General features: G+C 43.0%; 2 protein-coding genes across 4 annotated transcripts in view; both read right to left on the minus strand.

Annotated features, from left to right (window-relative positions):
- The window catches only part of plekhg5b (pleckstrin homology domain containing, family G (with RhoGef domain) member 5b), a gene marked incomplete at both ends in the record, with an annotated part of 51,644 nt that extends 48,165 nt beyond the window's left edge, over nucleotides 1-3,479 (minus strand). For both annotated transcript variants that reach the window (XM_079273258.1, XM_079273259.1), the window contains one exon: nucleotides 3,356-3,479. In XM_079273258.1, the coding sequence (XP_079129384.1) occupies nucleotides 3,356-3,479 (124 nt within the window). The remainder of the gene's footprint in view (nucleotides 1-3,355) is intronic.
- Nucleotides 3,480-12,609: 9,130 nt separating this feature from the next.
- On the minus strand, nucleotides 12,610-18,280 carry nol9 (nucleolar protein 9). 2 transcript variants are annotated; one of them, XM_079274162.1, is made up of 13 exons: nucleotides 18,134-18,280; nucleotides 17,031-17,560; nucleotides 16,716-16,926; nucleotides 16,462-16,592; nucleotides 16,138-16,273; nucleotides 15,552-15,648; nucleotides 15,207-15,304; nucleotides 14,620-14,787; nucleotides 14,275-14,527; nucleotides 14,065-14,179; nucleotides 13,776-13,950; nucleotides 13,448-13,581; nucleotides 12,610-13,347 (listed from the first exon to the last, which is right to left on the minus strand). In XM_079274162.1, exons 2-13 carry the CDS (start codon nucleotides 17,499-17,501, stop codon nucleotides 13,228-13,230), a joined length of 2,109 nt encoding a protein of 702 aa, XP_079130288.1. In that variant the 5' UTR covers nucleotides 17,502-17,560; nucleotides 18,134-18,280; the 3' UTR covers nucleotides 12,610-13,227. The 2 variants fall into 2 exon arrangements, with proteins under 2 accessions (XP_079130288.1, XP_079130289.1); XM_079274163.1 differs by having other exon boundaries at nucleotides 18,077-18,280.
- Between the last annotated feature and the right edge of the window lie 95 nt (nucleotides 18,281-18,375).

Here is an 18,375-nt window from a genome sequence, read left to right on the forward strand (position 1 = left end):
AATTTCACATCGTGTTTTAGCCCCTCCCACCCCCCCGAATGTAACGCTACATGCACCTCTTCGCTAGGAGATCGATGGCGTACGGACTGCTAGACCTGGCAAATCAAGAGCCATATAAGCACATGCCGAGGTGGTAGACAGACATATTCAATACATGAATATGGAATGAGTAGAAGAGAAGGTGAGTAAGCTCTGCAGGGACGAAAGGCAGGTTGGGACGGAGTCTGATTAATGGATGGACAGATTTATAGGCCTGAGCAAGAAGGGAGGGAACAGAAACCTCTGTGTTACAAGAGGTTATAGATATGAAGATATAGATATCATTTTTATTATACAGTAGAAATTTTGGGGATTTTATGGTGCCTTCTAATAAAGATTCCTAGCAATTTTGGTGGAATTCATATTAATTATATAATTAGAAACTGTTAATTATTTATAATTGTTCAGAGGAAATTGATAACACTCATGTTTGTACAGCGAGTGTGACAGTTAGCCTAGCTTAGCTTAAAGACAAAGAATACAAAACGTTGCGTTTAGTTATTCCTTTTTGGAAAAGTTCCTGTTACACAGAAACCTATTTATACCTAATCACACTTGGTGTATAATGGCACCTAAAAAGGCTCTGTTCAGTGAATACCAACCCCAACCTTTACTGCTGAAACCATAGAGTATTCCTCTACAGGTGAATGAGTCTGGGCCCAGCGAGCAGACGGTAAAACACAAGCAGGTTGCAGCTGTTTCTGATGCTGAGGGTTCGGCGGCAGCAGGACACAGCCCTCCTGCTTAATGTTGTTTTACCCCTATAGTGGTTAAATCAAACACATGTGCATCACACTCTCCTACCCCCTCCCCTTCATCTTTCTCCCTCCTCCACCACATCTGAGCAAACCCAAGGTCCCCACGTATAAAACTGAAAACCACAGAACAACATGTGTAAACTGTTCCAGAGAGGGATGGAGGCGCAGTCAACAATTTTCGATTCATAAGATGGAGGAAAAACAAATAATATCTAATTCACTCTGCTGACTCATTTTGGAATAATGAAAGAAATACAGCTCTCTGAAGTCTTTACATGCATATCTGGTTTCTGCATGGCCGTTACATTAAGGTGGAACTCAATACCCCGTCACCATATATAAGAGGGGTCATGAGGGGATTACTGCATATCTTGACTTTTTAAGGGCATTATTGCCGGAGAGTACAGTAGTTGGTCAAGCTGACTGTTATATAATAGGATGGCCTTTTGGTTCAGACTATTCTCTTTATGGGCTTTATTGGTGCTGAATTCCAAGTAAAATAAAAGTTCTGCAGTTACTGGAACCCGTAGCTAAGTACGTTATTCCACGTTATTCCTAGCCCGACGATACCTTCTGTGTGTTATGGGCACGTCTTCTGGTTATTCCTTTCACTGATCTGCGAGTATCTTCATTTCCTGAGAGATTTTTGGGGAAAGAAATTATGTTGGAACACTTCCTGTCACACCATCATTGGGATAATGTGATCTCACCTACAGCCGAGGGAGGATAGGGCGACCTGAATAAGTGGCTGTGATAATAAACAGCAGCATATTTAGCTGCTTTACTTTAAGCTACAGGCCACTTTCGCAGATCGTCATCCGATCCCCTTGTAGTGGCTGAAGTATGATCACATCACATAATCCCGATTAAGGTGTGACAGGCTTTGTTCTCATTTAATATATCTACCCAAAAGCTAAGAAAAAGGAAGACAACTGTCGCATATTGCTAACATTTGCGAACGCTGGTGAGCCCACAATTCACAAATGGTGTTATTGTTTTGTCTGACCGGCAGTCCAAAACTAAATATTCTGTAAACTATCATACAAAGAAAAGCACCTGGAACTACAAAATGTCTTCAACTCAAAATAGATTTCTACTGATGGACTAACTGATTAATCATGTCAGCTTGAAAATCACCCATAAATGCTTTTGTATACTTATTGACACACACACGTTTCACCGTGAACACAGATTTTCTAAGTTGCTGTAAAATGAAGAAAGTAAGTTCTAGCTGCATGATGGAAGAACAGAGAGGAGCACTGAGTATGTATGGGTACAACTTTGTTGTTCATAAGGAAACAACTACACGTTTGAAATTTTTACCTGCAGCACAGCAGTACTGCAGTTTCACAGTGTTACAAGACTGTTAAAAGCAGTAGTGACTCTCTAAATAAGGCAAGAGAAGTGAATTTTGGGCCTGATTCAGAAAATGGATTCTGTTGTGTTTTGGAGGAACGAAAAGTATCTTTAAGCCGAGAAGCTCCAGGGCTGAGTGCTCCAACAGAGTAGGGAAATGTTTTCAGAAGAAGCTTGGGGCTTAATTACAGACATGGTGAAAAGGTAAGGATCAAAGCCTCACTGTTACTTCTGTGGCATTCCTCTTTTCGATCTTTGCCAAACAAGTCTGCCTCAGCAGGCACCGTCCTTAAGCTGACCAGAAAGTAGCCGGATTTCCAGGAGGCTGGCTGGCAGAGAGAAGAGGATGAAGAACATTCCTCCGGCCCTGTGTTATCACTTCCCCTTCACTAATGGCATGAATCGGGCAGCACGGCGGAAAGCAAGTGCCCCGTCAAAAAAAAGCACTGAGAGGAGACAGGGAAGCATTTCAGCTCGGCTGTGCACTTCTTCGGTGGTAAATATTTCATCTGTGGAGCTGGTCTCATCCGTTCTTTCCCTCTCGTCTCTCTCATGCGAGGCTGTCTTCATGCCAGGTCACTGAGTGCTTTCCACGGAAGAACAGAGCAATGGAAAAAAAAGAGAGAAACCTTTCCATGATGGTGCTTAAATCCTGAGCCCAAAAGTGCAAGTGAACCAGATCATCTGTTTTGTGGAAAGGTTACACACAACAATGTGAAGTAATGTCTGATCCATGTCACACATGTCATAGTGGAGCAGCCAGGTCAGAACGACACACACGGTTTCTACGTTTCATCTCAATGTCTCAAAGAATTAATACTTTAAATGTATAGTATGTTCTGCTCTGAGGGGAAACTAATTTTTTGGATTCCAGAAAAATATCATGAAAGGTTGAGATTCCAGCACATACGCTGTAGGCTGATCTAAAGAGTAAGGTTAGCGTATATGTACACTGAATTCTACATCAACAAATCCTAATTGTCCATTTAAAAAAAGATTCTCATTAACTCATGCGCATCTTTTATTTGCCTGTCGATTTTAACCTTTGCCATTGAAAATTCAACCAGTGGCAAGCAATCTACAATAAAAAGGATCGACAAATACAAACAATGCCACTGCCCAGCCTCCTGTTTCATTGTGAGAAAACAAACAAACACAAATCCACCACTAGGTCAGGTGACCCTCACAGCAGCCCAGCTTACCACACAGATCGTGGATGACGTCCAGGGATGAGGACCAGGAGTAGCGCTCTGCTCCCACTTGAGTGAGAGAGGGTGGCAGTGCCTCCAGCTCGTACGCTCCACGCTTCTTCCAGTACAGGAACATTTCGAGTTCTTCAGCCAGCTATTTGGTAATAAAGATATACTCTAAATGTTCAAATCATTACTCGAAAGCTTAACTCATCCCTCAGCGTGTAACTCGCCCGTGACCTCGCCAAAAATCATAATGATCTGAACTTCAGCAGACGATCAAAACACCCTTCTCATCAACTATCTTTATGATTTAAAACTTGCCAGACGTGCTTAACTTTAAACTCTGCCAAAGGCCAATATGTTCATGTTCATCCCCACCTGCAGGATTACCTCATCCAGCTATAAGCCACAAAACACTTTGCTTTGAACCTTCTGTCCAAGTCTGCTTCAAGGCTGTTCCAAGTAAGCCCATCTCCAGGGGCCCATATTATTGATTCTAAACCTGGAATAAGCTCAGAATCTGCCATCCAGGTTTCAACAGGCAAGTTTTAAGTAGGCAACAGTCGTCTCTCTACACTAATGTCAGATGCCTTTTCCTGTTGACACTGTAGATTTTGTAATCATCCACTGAAAGCCACCCAGCCAGTGCTGCCAAGCACCAAATGCTGCTCTTTTCTAATCCATTTAAGAGACTTCGACTAAATTACAGATGACCAACTGCTTAAAAGGCATTGCAAACTTATCTCCACCAGCAGGTCAAATTTCCTCTGCAGTTGCCTTCCCTGAGCCTCGACTTCATCCATGGCAGAGTGTCTCAAACTGTGCAAAACTTTGGAGTGTGAGGCAAGCTGCTCATGTTAAAGCCCTGTGTAGGATCTCCTGGCGATCGGGGGGCTTTCTGCCCACTCAATCAGACAAGTGTTGTATTCATGCAGAGGTGAGTTGCATGCTGGGATGGGCAATCTGGGCCAATGGCTTTTGGACTGGGTGACACAAAGATCTCTTTTAAAACCTCCCTCCTACGTCCAGAGTGGACTTTCTTTATGTTTTGCGCAAACTGTAAAAGGCTGACATTTTTCTGCATTCATTAGTGCCCGCGCCCTTTATGTCTCCTGGAAGATTTATTCCTTTTCATGAATGCACCAGCTATGTGGTGACTGAGCTCAGTTATTTCTATGGAGGTACAATGCACACATTGGCCTCTTGGGGATGAGAAAGATCAAATGAATAAAGGAAGGGAGTCCCGTCACAAGATTCTTATCTTAGACGCTTCCACTCCTAATATCTTTGAAAAAGGGTTAAAACAACGTGCAGTTAAATATTTCAAATGGAGGCATAATATCCCCAGCGTTGCTTAAAATACGATGCACTGCTATCATGCTTCTAAAATGGGAGAAGAAATACTGTGAGAATGTGCTGCACCGGCCGGGGAAGGGAGGGACGTTGTCACACACACAACAACCCACAGGTCCAATTTTGGGATGAGAAATTAGAGGGTAGGATGGGAGCCGGTTCGCTGCTCGGCTCTGGGCTTTGCAGACATATGGTAATAATCTGAAGCAGCTTTGAGCACACGGCTTCCCTTTTAATGAAGAGAGCAGCCGTGCAGCATGAGAACTGGGCTGCAAATAGAAGGGGCCATTTCCACCGACTGCAGACACAAAGAGGGAAGCAAAAGGAGGTACTAGACAGCCTCGCTTTCATCATCCTCCATCCGACGGCCAGAATGTACCTGCCACCAGAACATCACAACCAGGATGTAAGCCGGTGTACTTTTTCCACCAACAATATATATTTATTCTAGAGTTCTGAATACCTGTTATCTCCCCTCTTAAAGGGGCACCTTCATAAAGTGGGGACCTTGTGGGAGACAGATTAATGCAAAGAATGGTCAAAATCAAAAACAGCAGCGGTTGAGATTGTCTGACTTCCATCCTACATGTCCCATAATGCAACTCAATCTTTTAAATAGAACCTCCCTTCCTCCTAAATAAACACACACTGACATGGCCAGTCTATAACGCAGTCCTCCTGAGATGACATCATCTGGGTCATTTTTTCAAAACTTTTGAACGCTCCTCCAGAGCCTAAGGCACTTAGAAGTAGTGCACATCGTGAAGACTAAACTGAAATGTGAAATTGGTGGAGTAACCCTTTAAATGACTATGTGCTAGAAATCATTTGTAATCACACCTGCATGGGACATTTTTGTCCACCAAAAACAAAAGAAAACTGAAGATTTAGCATCATGCACCGCTGCTTCTGGCTTAGATAACTTGGATCAGATAACAGTGTCATCTTTTTCCCCAACGCGGCATCCAGCAGCTTAGGGCAAACATCATCTCGATACCAGACTCAAGGCATGCGTCTCTCAACAGTGCTATCCTGAACACAAGCCCTTAACCTCTTTTCTACCGACATTGAACAAAGAAAGATACATAGTCACTGCAGCTGTGTCTTTCTATCTGTTATATATATGAAGCAACAACGAGGAAGCGGTTGACTTGGATTAGCAGAAAGACAGGAAGTGAGCATGGCTAGACAGCAGTATCAGACTTGTCATCCAACTCTTGGCCAGAAGTGAGTGAACATATTTCCCAAGAATGTCATTAATATAGCATAGGTTTGAGAGTAAACACACCAAAAGTATTTGAAACTTAAAAAAGAAAATGTAGTTCTATATTTCAGATGTTTTCCTTCACTGAGCATCACCATAACAAAAGATAAAGTTGGCTCAACTACCTCCAATTTGTTTGAGTGTCGGACACAAAAAGCACGCAGAGTGCCGAGACTGAATGAACTGGCTTCTCAGTAGAATCACACACACTCACTAAAGTATTAATGGCGTGTTGAGAAATGAGTGTGTGAGCTGGTGCAGTACGGCAAGACTGTAAATGAGCCTGTTAGAGTGTGTGTGTGTGTGTGTGGGGAGAGTGTTGATAGAGCGAGTGCAGTTGAAGGCTTGTGCGTGCCCATATGGAGGAGCTTTGGGTTTATATTTAGTAAGTTGGCCCATCAAACGGGCCAGCGTTAACCCTTCACCGGCACAAACCAAGACTATGTGAAGTTTAAGACTTCTCTGCGTGAAAGAGAAAATGCTGGAGAGTCAATTCAGTTCTATCAAAGAGACACTCTAAAAAAAACTTCTTCTAGCCAGACTGCATCCGACATGGAGATACAGACAAAGAGTAATAAGTACAGCCTGTGCCTGATGATTTATTCATCTCCATAACTGTGCCTAAGAGGCTGCAGCCCTGCTAGCAGCGCTGTGAGGTTGCTTTGATCTAAATGCTAATGTCAGCAGGCTAACATGCTCACAATGGCAATGCTAACCCGCTGATGTTTAGCAGGTTAATGTGAAGCTGAAATGATTTACTGGAACAAAACAAGACATTTGAAGATGTCAAAATTAAATTACCGCTAGTTGACTAGCTGTAACGTTAAATACCATTTTATACTCTTTAGTAGGTTTAATGTTTTTGACAAACCATCTTTCTGTCTGTTAGCATGCTAACGTCAACACTAAACACAAAGTTAAGCTAAAGCTAGGATGTTTTGCAGGTAATTGGTTATAAATTAAAGCATTGGTCAAGTTAAACTTTCTGACCAGATGATGGAGGTCGATGAAAATGAAGAGATTCCTAAAATGATTACAGTTTATCTGTAAATATTTCTACCAAGTTTCATGACATTCCTCCACAAATTGTCGAGATATTTCCGTCGGGACAAAAGTGGGGGACCGACCGACAATGTATGAAAGCAACTCAATAGTATGCTACAACCAGCAAGATAAACCCAAGATGGTATTTGGTACCTAAATAACAATATAATACAATCTAAAAGAAACAGGTGGATTTTTATCATATTCCAATATTGTATTTTAGAGGGTATGCAGGACCAGCCATGCCAAGTGAATTGCTGCGAGGCATCATGTAATTTAACTGTCCATCCTTAAACCCGCAGGGACAAACAACCCCTCTTCAACTTGTTGATATGAATAATCCCATAATTTGAACAATCTGGTTAAAATTGCAGTGGGGGCTTGCTGTTGAGAAGCCAATAACAGAGTCAACAGGAATCAAAAACACTTATTCCCTAAAAGTACAGTTATTGTCATGTTGCACATAAACAGCCATTTAGCCAGGGTGGAGGTTATGCGTGTGGAAGGACACATTGAGAGATAAACATTTGCTGCTGTGTTTCTTAAGCTAAAGAAGGTGCGTGACCCTCACATGGCCCCTCTAACTATCTGCTGCAGCGACTGAAGCGGAGCAGCTCGCCGTTGGTCCATTTAAAACATGAAGGGTGACGTATTAGTTAGACTTTAGTCCAAATGTAAAGATAAACACTAACCCATGACCAAAATGTACAAGCGTGTACATGGTTAAAGTCATTCTGTACGCAAATTAAATGCAACGCAGAGCCCAATGGTTTGTTCTCTGTCTGATGATGCAAAAAAAGCAGAGATGGACGAGGACAGAGAATAGGCGAATACCCCTCAGAGCAAAAACAAAAAACACATATACTGAGAATAACAGTGAGCGTAATAAGAGCCGGCGAGTTAAGAGTAGTACAACAGTCCCGGCTTCTGTTTGCCATCAGACATTTCAAGTATTCTCGGAGTCCTTTGTGAGAGAGAAAGGGATTGTGGGAGAAGATACGTGCGAGAAGGGGAGGGAGAACTGGCCTCCAGCAGTGAGCATGGTCACGACAATGACTTCATCAGGGACTAAGAACTGCAAAACAGATGCTGCAGTGAGGCCACAACACCTGTTACATTGTGATAGTCACCTGTGCTTAGTGAGCCGCATTAAAGGAATAGAAATTGCTGCTGAACAGTTGCAGAGTTTCAGCCTTCTTCAACAGTCCAGTATAGTACTATTCACAGAGCTTAGATTAGGGACAGCATCATGTTTATGTTTTAGTAAGAGCTATTTAAAATCCACTGTATCAGAAAATACATTAAGGACTAAAAGATAGTGGACCAGGAAGTAACATGGAAGTAGAACAGCAGCGTTCAAATCCCAATGTTCCACTATTCTTCTTTTTCCAATTCTGAAATGCACTTACATGGTGTGTCTGGTGATTTCACATGAAATAAGTAGAGATTTTTTGTGTCACATGACCTTTTGTACTCCCTGCTGTAGTGAAGTCCACATCCAGGAAGCGCAGTACGGAAATGAAGAGATGCAAGGAAGGAAATGATTTGTCAGACACAAGTAAGAGGATCAGAGATTCATTGCATCAGTGCTTGATTTGTTTTCCTATTACAGACAACAAATTCCACCAGTGAAAAAACGAGCTGCATTGCAATGTAGTCGAGTGTTTACTGTGGTGCAACCTGCAGCCTGTAAGCAGCTTTTTAAGACGAAGAGTACAAGATGACCACTAGAGACATGAAAAAGTCATTACAGAGCCTGCCGCGCTCCCGACATCATATTCAGTGTATAAGTAGTTGTGCATAAATATTACAATAAGCTACAACATTGCACATGAAGCTGGGATGAGTATCCCTGTCCACAGTTGGAGAGAAAAGAGAGGAAAACAAAAAGCTGAGCAAAAGCTGTGACCCGGAGCGCCCATCAGGAAAAGGCAGAGAGGCAAAGCGAGGAAAAGAGAAAGGAAATCACTGACGGGAAAAAAAAGTGGAACAATGGAGAGACAGTCCGAAAAAATGAAGTATTAACTGCACAAGCCACGAGCCAGGCGAAAGTCACCAACACGCGCATGCACACAGACAACGTGGCGCATGCCCCCACATTACAGCAGTCTAGTCAGGTTCAAATGTTGTAGCAGGAAGACTAAACAATCTAAATGCTCCCTCAGATTAAAACCTCCACAATTCTGCTTAAGAAAAGCTTCTCACCAAAAGTTCCATTTAGTAGCTGTTCTGGAGCTTTCGATCATATCGCATGCCCTTCATCGGCAGATGGGAGTTTGTCCAGTTGTCATGGAATTGTAAATGTTCACATGTCCATTTTTCACTTCCTGGGCTGATTAAGATCATGTGATGTAATAAAAACACAAGAGCAGCTACTAACATGGACCTTGTGGTTTCTTATCTTTAATGCTAATATGGACCAGAAGTCCTTACTTAAAGTGCAAAGGAAAAGAATAGAAATTTGAACATTGACAATTCCATGCAAGCTCCATCTGCTGATGAAGATCATGTGATATGATTGAAAGCTCCAGATCAGATACTAAATGGTCCTTGTGATGAAATTGTTTTGTCAAGTGACGTAAATGTAGTTCTGGATAAGCTGATCATCGGAGAACATTTTCATATTTCTGAATGTCTTTCAGCAATATTTCTCAGTTTGTTGCTTGTTTTACATCAGGGCACTTCTTGGCAAACTGAAGATCATGTGATCTGATTGAAAGCTTCAGAACAGCTAGTGAATGGGCCTGGTGGTGGGATTGATAACTTGGCATTAACCTGCAACAATAGATGACACTAATGACAGCCCAACACAAACATATCGGGGCATCAAATGACAAAAAGTGTTGGGCTGTGAACTAAACTAACAAAACCACATTCATGAAATCCTCCAACATCTGGAGCCTTTCCACAGGTGTTCTCTTTTTTACGCTGACCGACATTTTTCCATCCTAATAGTTCATCAATAGAGTATGAGCTGAGGTTTCTAGTCTGTGTTTTTGTTTTTCGGTGGTGGACAGAGACCAGACAAGACATCTGGTCCCAGATTAGACGAGTGTGTTTAAGACAGGCTTATGACTCCGGTGGCCTGGAACATTGAAGGGTTCCAGACTCAACCAATTACGGGCCGCTAACTCCATGCTGACTTCTTACTGTATGAACCCATGAACTGCCAGCAATGCATACATCACACATGAAAAGCTACAAACGAGGAGCTGGCTGGTTGTAGAGCTGGAAGAGATTAGTGGACCAACAGAATATCAACCTGCAACAATTTGGATCATTCTTTAACCATCTAGGTCCTTTTGTCTGGGCAAAAAGTAAAAAAAAAAAAACTGGTTCCAACTTTTCAAAAGTGAATATGCATTTTATTGGTCTCTAATATTGCAAACTCATTCTCTTTAGTTTTTTCTTTGGACAAAACAAACCATTTAAACATGCCGACTTGGGGAAATAATTGTTAGTTGCAGGCCAAAGGAAAGCCTTAATATAAAAAAATGTCACTTTGATGTGAATTAGGAGCTGTGGAAAAAGAGAGAGAGAGGAAAGCCCAGATGGCAGGCCTGGGGGAAGCACAATAAATATAGTTGGTTGTGAGATTTACAAGAGCTCATATCTATCATCCGAGTGTATGCTGAGCTGTACCACGACCCTTCATCATGAGGGGAACTTCAGATCACAGTGTACTGTCCTCTGATTAAAATGCCCCTGCCTCCAGCTGGGATAATTGCTCAGGTCACTTGCCAAATCCAGCTAGTAACTTTGATGACTGAGGGAGGGGGGGAGCATTCAACAAAGATCTGGTGCCTGAGATCAAAGTCATCTGACTTCTTTAATAGCAAAAAAAAAAAGGTGCATTACACAATGTGTTTCTTACAGAACAAAGCATTCAGGTGACTACTTTCAAGTTGCAGGACTCCCCCCCCCCAACAGCCTGACATTAATACAGAATGACCGACATTCATGGGTTCTACTTACTGAGTCGTAATCTGAGCCCAAGCCAGCTCCTCGGTGGAGATTTGTGCAGAACTGAATTCATGGTCCACTTGTTCGGCACCATCTAACGTTATGCATATGCAGTCCTTGAAAATGAAAAAGAAAAAAATCCCCCCCGTCGCAGCTCCGTCTGTCGGTGCTCGATGCTAATCACCCAGCGATGTTTAATTAGCCGTGTTCTCTCTCAGGCATTCCCACTTTGTTCCCATTTCTCCTCAGCACGGTGAGATGTGTGGTCGGTGGCGAGCACAAAGCGGTGCAACTCACATCGCCGGGGCAATGCACGGAAACGAGTGGTTAAAAACAAAAAAGCATCCAGGAAAAGTTAACACCGGGTCTAACAGCCGCTGAGGTGCAGAGCAACGTTTGGGGTCCGTGCTAAGCTTTGTACAACCTGTAGCTAGCTGCACACATGCGTAAAAGAAAGCTCCTCGACGTCAGTTGGTGAAGCTCGGTCAGTGCAGCAATGGAGATTACGACAAGAAGAAGAAGGGAAAACACCTTCTTCGTGAAGCTTTAATTAAAGAAGCAACTGTGGATGGAGTTAATTGTATCAACTTTACACAACGTGCCGTTGAAGTTGGACACTTTTTTGGGGGGGGGGGGGGGCTGCTTCGTCTCGCCGGCCTCTCTGATAGACCATCGGCTCTCCATTCATTCACACAACCTGAATCCACAAAAGACTCGACGCCGTGTGTCGAGACTGAGGCGCAATGTGGCCGCTAGAGGCGCCAGAGAGACAACAACAACAACAACAACAACACGTCCAGTCAACGGCACACAAACCAAAAGAACATTCAGTTTCTGAGGGATTTTATCCAAGAAAAACCCAGCTGTTTCTCAACCAAGTTATATCTGAAAATAGTCAAGAGACAACATATTAGCCAAAATGAAAATGCAAATACTTTTACTTAAGAACAATTTTCAGGTACAAATAGAGCACCGCTACAGTGGGATTTCTCTTTGGTTTGCATGAGGTCTGTGAGGAAAAACAATGACGCTGCCAAAATGCGGCTGTGTTGTGTTTGTGTGCTCCCACCCTCAATAAAGAGGCGGGGAACAGCGGACAAAGAAAAACGAGGGGGCAGAGAGAGGGGATGTTCAAACAGCCCACTTCACAAATTAGCAATTCTTCACTGTGTGAGTGTATATTCATGCCCAGAGTGCGCTTTCCATTCTTAGGCAGATCATTTCAAAGGTCAGTCTACGTACAGTTACAAGTCGCTCTTATGAGGTTTGTGATTCGACTTGATTTGTTTTTAAAATCGATATGAAACATTTAAGTTATTCAGCATTATAAGCCATCGTCTGACAGTTTTCTATTACTGCCATTGAGATATTTTCTCAGTGAATATCTGCTGTTGCTCAGAGCAGAATCTCAACACATGTGCTGCCCCCTTGAGGCCCAAAAGATAGCACCAAGAAAGAAAAATAAGTCCCTAAATATTGTCTTTTATATGCCAGAAGGGCCTATAAGAAAACAGAAATATTGTATTTACAAAACGCATTGAATGACTTAAGAGTACAGGACCGCTTGTGTGTCCCTTTAATAACACAATACCAAATGTACAGCAGTTAATGTGGAGTTAATCAGCACAACAAAAAGCCATTTATGTAACTCCTCCCACTGGCATTAAAGCTGACAAAATAGGCTTCAAATTCAAACTAAATGTCAGGGGAAAGATCCCTGCTAGACTCTGCCCTGTTCAGAAACAACATGTAAAGTCTTGGCAGTGGGCATTTTTTTGATAAAATGGTTTTAGTACCATTGCCTCTAAATCTACATGGATCCTTGACTATGAACCAAATACCAACGTCGGTCTAAAACGGCACATACACAAGAAAACCACAGTTTTATTAAAAGACGTTTCTGATTTAATATCTGGCAGGTTTTTGCATTCATTTGCAGCTTTGGAATGCCAACTACACAATGAAGAGACATCACAGAAGAGCTGTAAGTACAAAGTGTGACATTATTGTCCATGTGACAGAAAACACAGAAGCTCCTTACGGCCCCATCAAACATATACACACGCGCACACACACACACACACACAGTAGGAGGTTGCAAGTCCATCACAAGGAAGGCAGCCATCTCCTCCTGCAGAGTCCGTGATACTGGCTGTTCTGTCCATCCTCAGTTCTGTACATTCAAACGGCCAATTCTGACTGGTTTGGCGTGAGACACCACTCAAGAAGGGTAACTGGCAGTGCGATGTAGAAAATGTCATTGCGGCCCCATTTGACTTGGTCTCATCAGTCCCTTGAAGACTCGCAGCTTTCCTGCACCAGTGAGATCAAAACTGTAGTCTGCAGTGACATAGGGCATCTCTCCTTCAAAGCCCGGCTGAAACACAGACAAAAAGGGACTAAGTAATCGTAATATTAAGCTTTAAATTAAACTCTATACGTCAAAGCGTTATGAAAGAACAGAGCGGTCTGCTGACCTGTGTTGTGAGGATGTAGGAAGGCAGCGATATCGCGCCCATGAGGAGACAATTGACCGTACAAAGGATGGCGGGATCTACAGGCGTCAGCAAAAAGTACAGACCTCGCACCATGTCGATACCTCGGAGCACACCTGGAACACATTAGCATGTCAATTCATCGAACTTTTACATTTCAATTCAACAGCCAGGAGCAATTACCTGAACACCAATGTTCTGTTTGGGGGTTCCTGGAGACTCCAGGTCCTCTTTAAACATACGTAACATTGTTTTAGCGCTTTATAACTTTTGCAAGTCTTAAGAGAACTGCTTATAAAAGGATACGTACCGAAGCCCACACATGGGCAGATGGGAGCCTGGGACAGCAGGACTGGGCCCCCCCTGCTTGAGACTTGCTCCCCCAGGCAGCAGAGTCCCACCAGACTAGCATTGGCAGCATAAAACATGTGACTGGGCACAACCTCACAATGGATCACACCTAAAGCCACTGCTGTATGGGGCACCTATGGGTCAGAGGGAGAATAGTTAGGTTCTTATGAAACACAACTTAAATGGAAGTGAATTAAAAAAAAGACGTAATAAAAATAAATACATCTGCAGCATCGTGACTCGTGTACCTGGTATGGGACGAGGGTGTGTAGAGGTCGGATTGGTCCGGGGTCAGGAGACTGCAGCTGACTCAGGTAGGCCAGCAATGACAGCTCTCTGTGCTCATTAGAACGCTGGTGCTTTCTGTCAAATACAACGCACCCACAGAAAATTATGTAATAATGAAGTTTTTTTTTTTTAACATGTCAATGCCAACAGGTTGATGGTGGTGCACTTACGCAGTTCCTTGGCGCCCCACTCCTTGAAACTCCGACTGTATAATGAGGTGAGTGTAACTTCTGGGTGGACTATGGCTCTGCGTGAACTCGTCCAGAGCGGTCTGGGCCGGTGGGTGCGTTTGGCAGCCGTGTGCCGTCCTCAGAAACTCCGGAGTGAGGGCGGGGCACTGGGTGACACCGCTGTGACCGAGCTGGACGACGTGCGAGACCGGGAAGAAGCGGATCATGTCCACGAGCAGCTGAAATCCAAACCCTGTGGACAGCCCCATACAAGCACACGTTCAGACACTGATTCAAGAGAGTATAGCTCTTCATATTCCGTCATAGAGGGGAGCTTGAGCTGACCTTTCACCCAACCCATGGTGTTGATAATGACGGGAGTCTCTCTGGTCTGGGACCGTCTACGCCACAAGGATTTAAGGGAGTCCAGGTAGCGTTCCAAGTCTGTCTCGCATGATGAATGACCATAGTAGACCATGTGCTTTGGTGTGGACTGATGTGTGAAAGGCGGACCTGGAAAATAACTCAACTTAAGATAACAGTTCTGACAGTGCAGATAAATAATGAAAAGTTTGACATTTTGGGAAACATTATTATTGTTATTGGCCTTTTTGTGGGTAAGATTGATACCACTTAAATATCTGTGCGTTGAATATGGAGCTACAGCCAAGAAAGAGTCCGGCACAAAACCCCAAAACCACATCACATGTTAATTAGTAAGCTTCACATGTGCTGGTAGGCGGGATCTGTTCTGGTTGGATGGAGCTAGGCTCGCGATTTCGCAGTAAGAGAGTGAATAAGCTGATTTCTAAAATGATGCTTTGCACCATGTGTGTTTAATATAGACCGTTTGCAATGCAACAATGCAATTCTGTTGAAATGATTTAGAGCATTTTACAGACTTCACAGTATCAAGAGGATTTAAAACGTACCCAGAAGTGGTCCTCTGACAGTCGACAAAGACAGGCAGCCAGAGGGAGTGAACTCCGGTTGACCGAGGTCACCTTCCAAATAATCTACACTAGCAGTGCTACAGACACACACAATTAGTTCATTATGAAAAACATTAGAAAATAAAATCACAAAACAGACGTGACTATGGACATTTGATGTCAATGGATGCAGCAGATTGTATTTGAATACAAAAAAAGAAATTACAACTAATTATACATCACACGACAATCATAGGTATATGCAACACTAGCTAAATCTAGCATAGAAATACAAAAATATTACTAAATAATACTATACATTTATGAAGAAGAATGAGAACTTACTGATTTAGTAGGTTATTGATGAGGGTGCGGATGAACATCGACTTGCCCACGTTCTTGATACCACAAACAAGGATGACAGCACAACCATCCATGTCCCCTATGAATGACAGACGTTCAAATGTAAGTGTGCAGCCATTATCAAACATGGAATAGATAGCATTGCTCTCTCCATCCATCTGTTGAAGGACACAGATGTCCGGAATAGAAATGGAGACAAGAAGTGTGAGAGAACAAAGGTTACCACTTTCCAGTTGGATTAAAACCGGCGACTAGCTGTACATGGTAGGCGTTTTAACCCCGAAGCCATTTCATCACCCCATCAATGTTATAATTAAACAATACTGGATTCTGAATTCTGCTTTCTAGTTTATAATGTCTGGCAGTAAACGAGCATTGAGTGAGAAGATGGTAAATATGGACTCGCATTTAATTTCTAATTGCTCACACGCTTTCAGAGAAATGTATCACAGTGATCTTTAGTAAGTTCAACGAGACGCTTTTAATTTCTCTCTGTGCATTTAAACTTTTGCAGGTCGGCATGTAAAATTGCCGTAACCTTTAAGCAACGTGTCTAACGTGTGCTTACCTCTGCATGCGCTGACGACCATGTTAAGACCATCTCTGTAGCTCTTTGACATTTCCAGGCCCTCGATGGCTGTGCCCAGGGGAATCATCCCCAAACCATTGAGCGGAGTGTCAAGAACAGCTGACATGAGTTCACTCTACGAGTAAAAAAAGCTTCTGTTAGACATGGAGAGACTGACTTTTCAAAATGACCTAAACATGAATTCTGCCTAAGTTCCCATCATCTCCTGATTCTAGCTCTTCCAAATTCAATGTAGTTCAACTTTTTTTTGTGATTCGGTGAATACTAACAGTAGCTTAATGTACAAATATCCCATCAACTCACTGCGGGGGGGTTGAACAATTCACTGAGATCTGTGAAGCTCGACAGGAAGCGTGTCAGAGGCGTCTCCATGGGCTCCAGTAGGATGATGGAGGAGTTTGACGTAATCCTTTTTAGCAACTTCTTCCGTGATGCTGCAAGACACAAAGAAAAATACAGTTCATAGCACAAGCTTCCTTAATACGCAGCTAAGCAAAAATGAATATATAATAATTATATCACTGTCTCGTAGCGGGATAGCCTGCTTCTGCATTTACCTGGTTGCAGATACTTTCGGAGAATGGGTAAAGCCTCCGTTCTGTCATCTCTGGTTTGGTCAGCGCTTTCCAGAGCTCTAATGCTCAGTGGACAGTGTGAGGCTGGGGAGAAGAGTGGATATGACTGCTGGCCTTCTTCAATGGTGAACCCCATCACTTCCACTCGACCGTACAGACAGGTCAAAAGGCACTTCCCACGGAAACACAAAGTCTGCGGGAGAGTAAATTGTAATGCTCGGTCAGATAAATGGATAAAAAATAATAAAATACATCTTAATTGTTAGCAGATCATTATTAAAATATCCTGAAGCACACCTGATTCTTCTGCATGACAAGTACCGCATGGTTTTGTCGATCGTCTCTCTCTGCACAGTGATGGAGAGACTCTCCCTCCACTCTACCTGGGCTTACATCGTCCAGGTCACCCGAGGTCTCCACACCGTTCCCGTGAATGGACTTGGAATACTCCTTCCAGTCCTGCGTGTCATTTGACTCGTCATCCATTGTAAACGCTGAACTCCCGTTGGCCTGCGTGTGAGATTTCTTTAATCCAGCCTGAAGGTTGTTTTTCTTTAGGTCAGAGACGGGCTTTGCCTTACTCTTCAATCTCTTGACGGTGGGCTTCTTCATCACAGACGCCTGGTGCTCTTTCGCTATTCTGGCCATATCAGGACTGGAGATGAGCTTTGAGGAACTGATGGGAGGCCGGCACCTTTTGCCCCTCACATCCTTCCACTTCAGAGATTTCGTTTGGCCCTTGACCGGTTTGAGTTTATTCACCTTCATGATTCCTGGAATCAACAATTATTGATGTGGGCTGCTGATGAAAAACAGAAGGGGAGAGCCTGCAAAGAGAGAAGCAAGGAAAGGATTAGCATCTGAAAGGACAGGTGTCACTATGTTGTTATCTCCACGAACAAGGAATGGCAATAAATGACCATTTACGAAATAATTAATCAATAACGTGGTTAAAGAGGTACTCAAGACAGTCAACGTATTAATACTAATAAACTGTATTCGTATATTACCTTTAATACAATAAACGCAATTCAAAGTGCTTTAGTTACAATAAAGTACAGCGCTTGAGTAAATGTACCAGAGTGGCAGTAACGTCATTCATATTAAAAACACATTAGCCACAGCTAGCTCCATGTTACAGCAATTCGAAGGCAGTTGAAAGCTAAGCTAACCGCGCTGAAACGTACAACGAGCTAACGTTAGCTGTAATGTTATATTTCTTACAATGCACGTTCGTTTGTCAACACGGGAGGCTGAGCAATAAATAAATAAATACACACATATACTACAAAGAGGAACTAGCTGGCAGACAACAATGCATTTTAAACTTTGCGTGAAGTTACCTGACGGCTATGCTAACTGTTAGCTAATATTGCTGCATTCCGATGGATAAAACGTACCCCCGCTTGGGAGAGAAACAACGCAGGACTGTAGAGACGAGTCTGAAGTTCCGTATTACATCGGTACCGTTTATAATTGGTTAAAGTGGCGCCAAAGAGCTGGCCAACTGTTACTGAGGCGGTGTGCTAACAAGCTGCTTCGTTACATGTGTGAGCCACTAACACAAGCCGCGTCGAGATGGTCGACAATGGTTTAACCCGGAGTTTTATTATTTACGTTTACGTTATTAGGTAAAACTATT

The sequence above is a fragment of the Melanostigma gelatinosum genome (genome assembly GCF_949748355.1).
Source record: "Melanostigma gelatinosum genome assembly, chromosome: 8".
Classification (NCBI taxonomy): Eukaryota; Metazoa; Chordata; class Actinopteri; order Perciformes; family Zoarcidae; genus Melanostigma; species Melanostigma gelatinosum.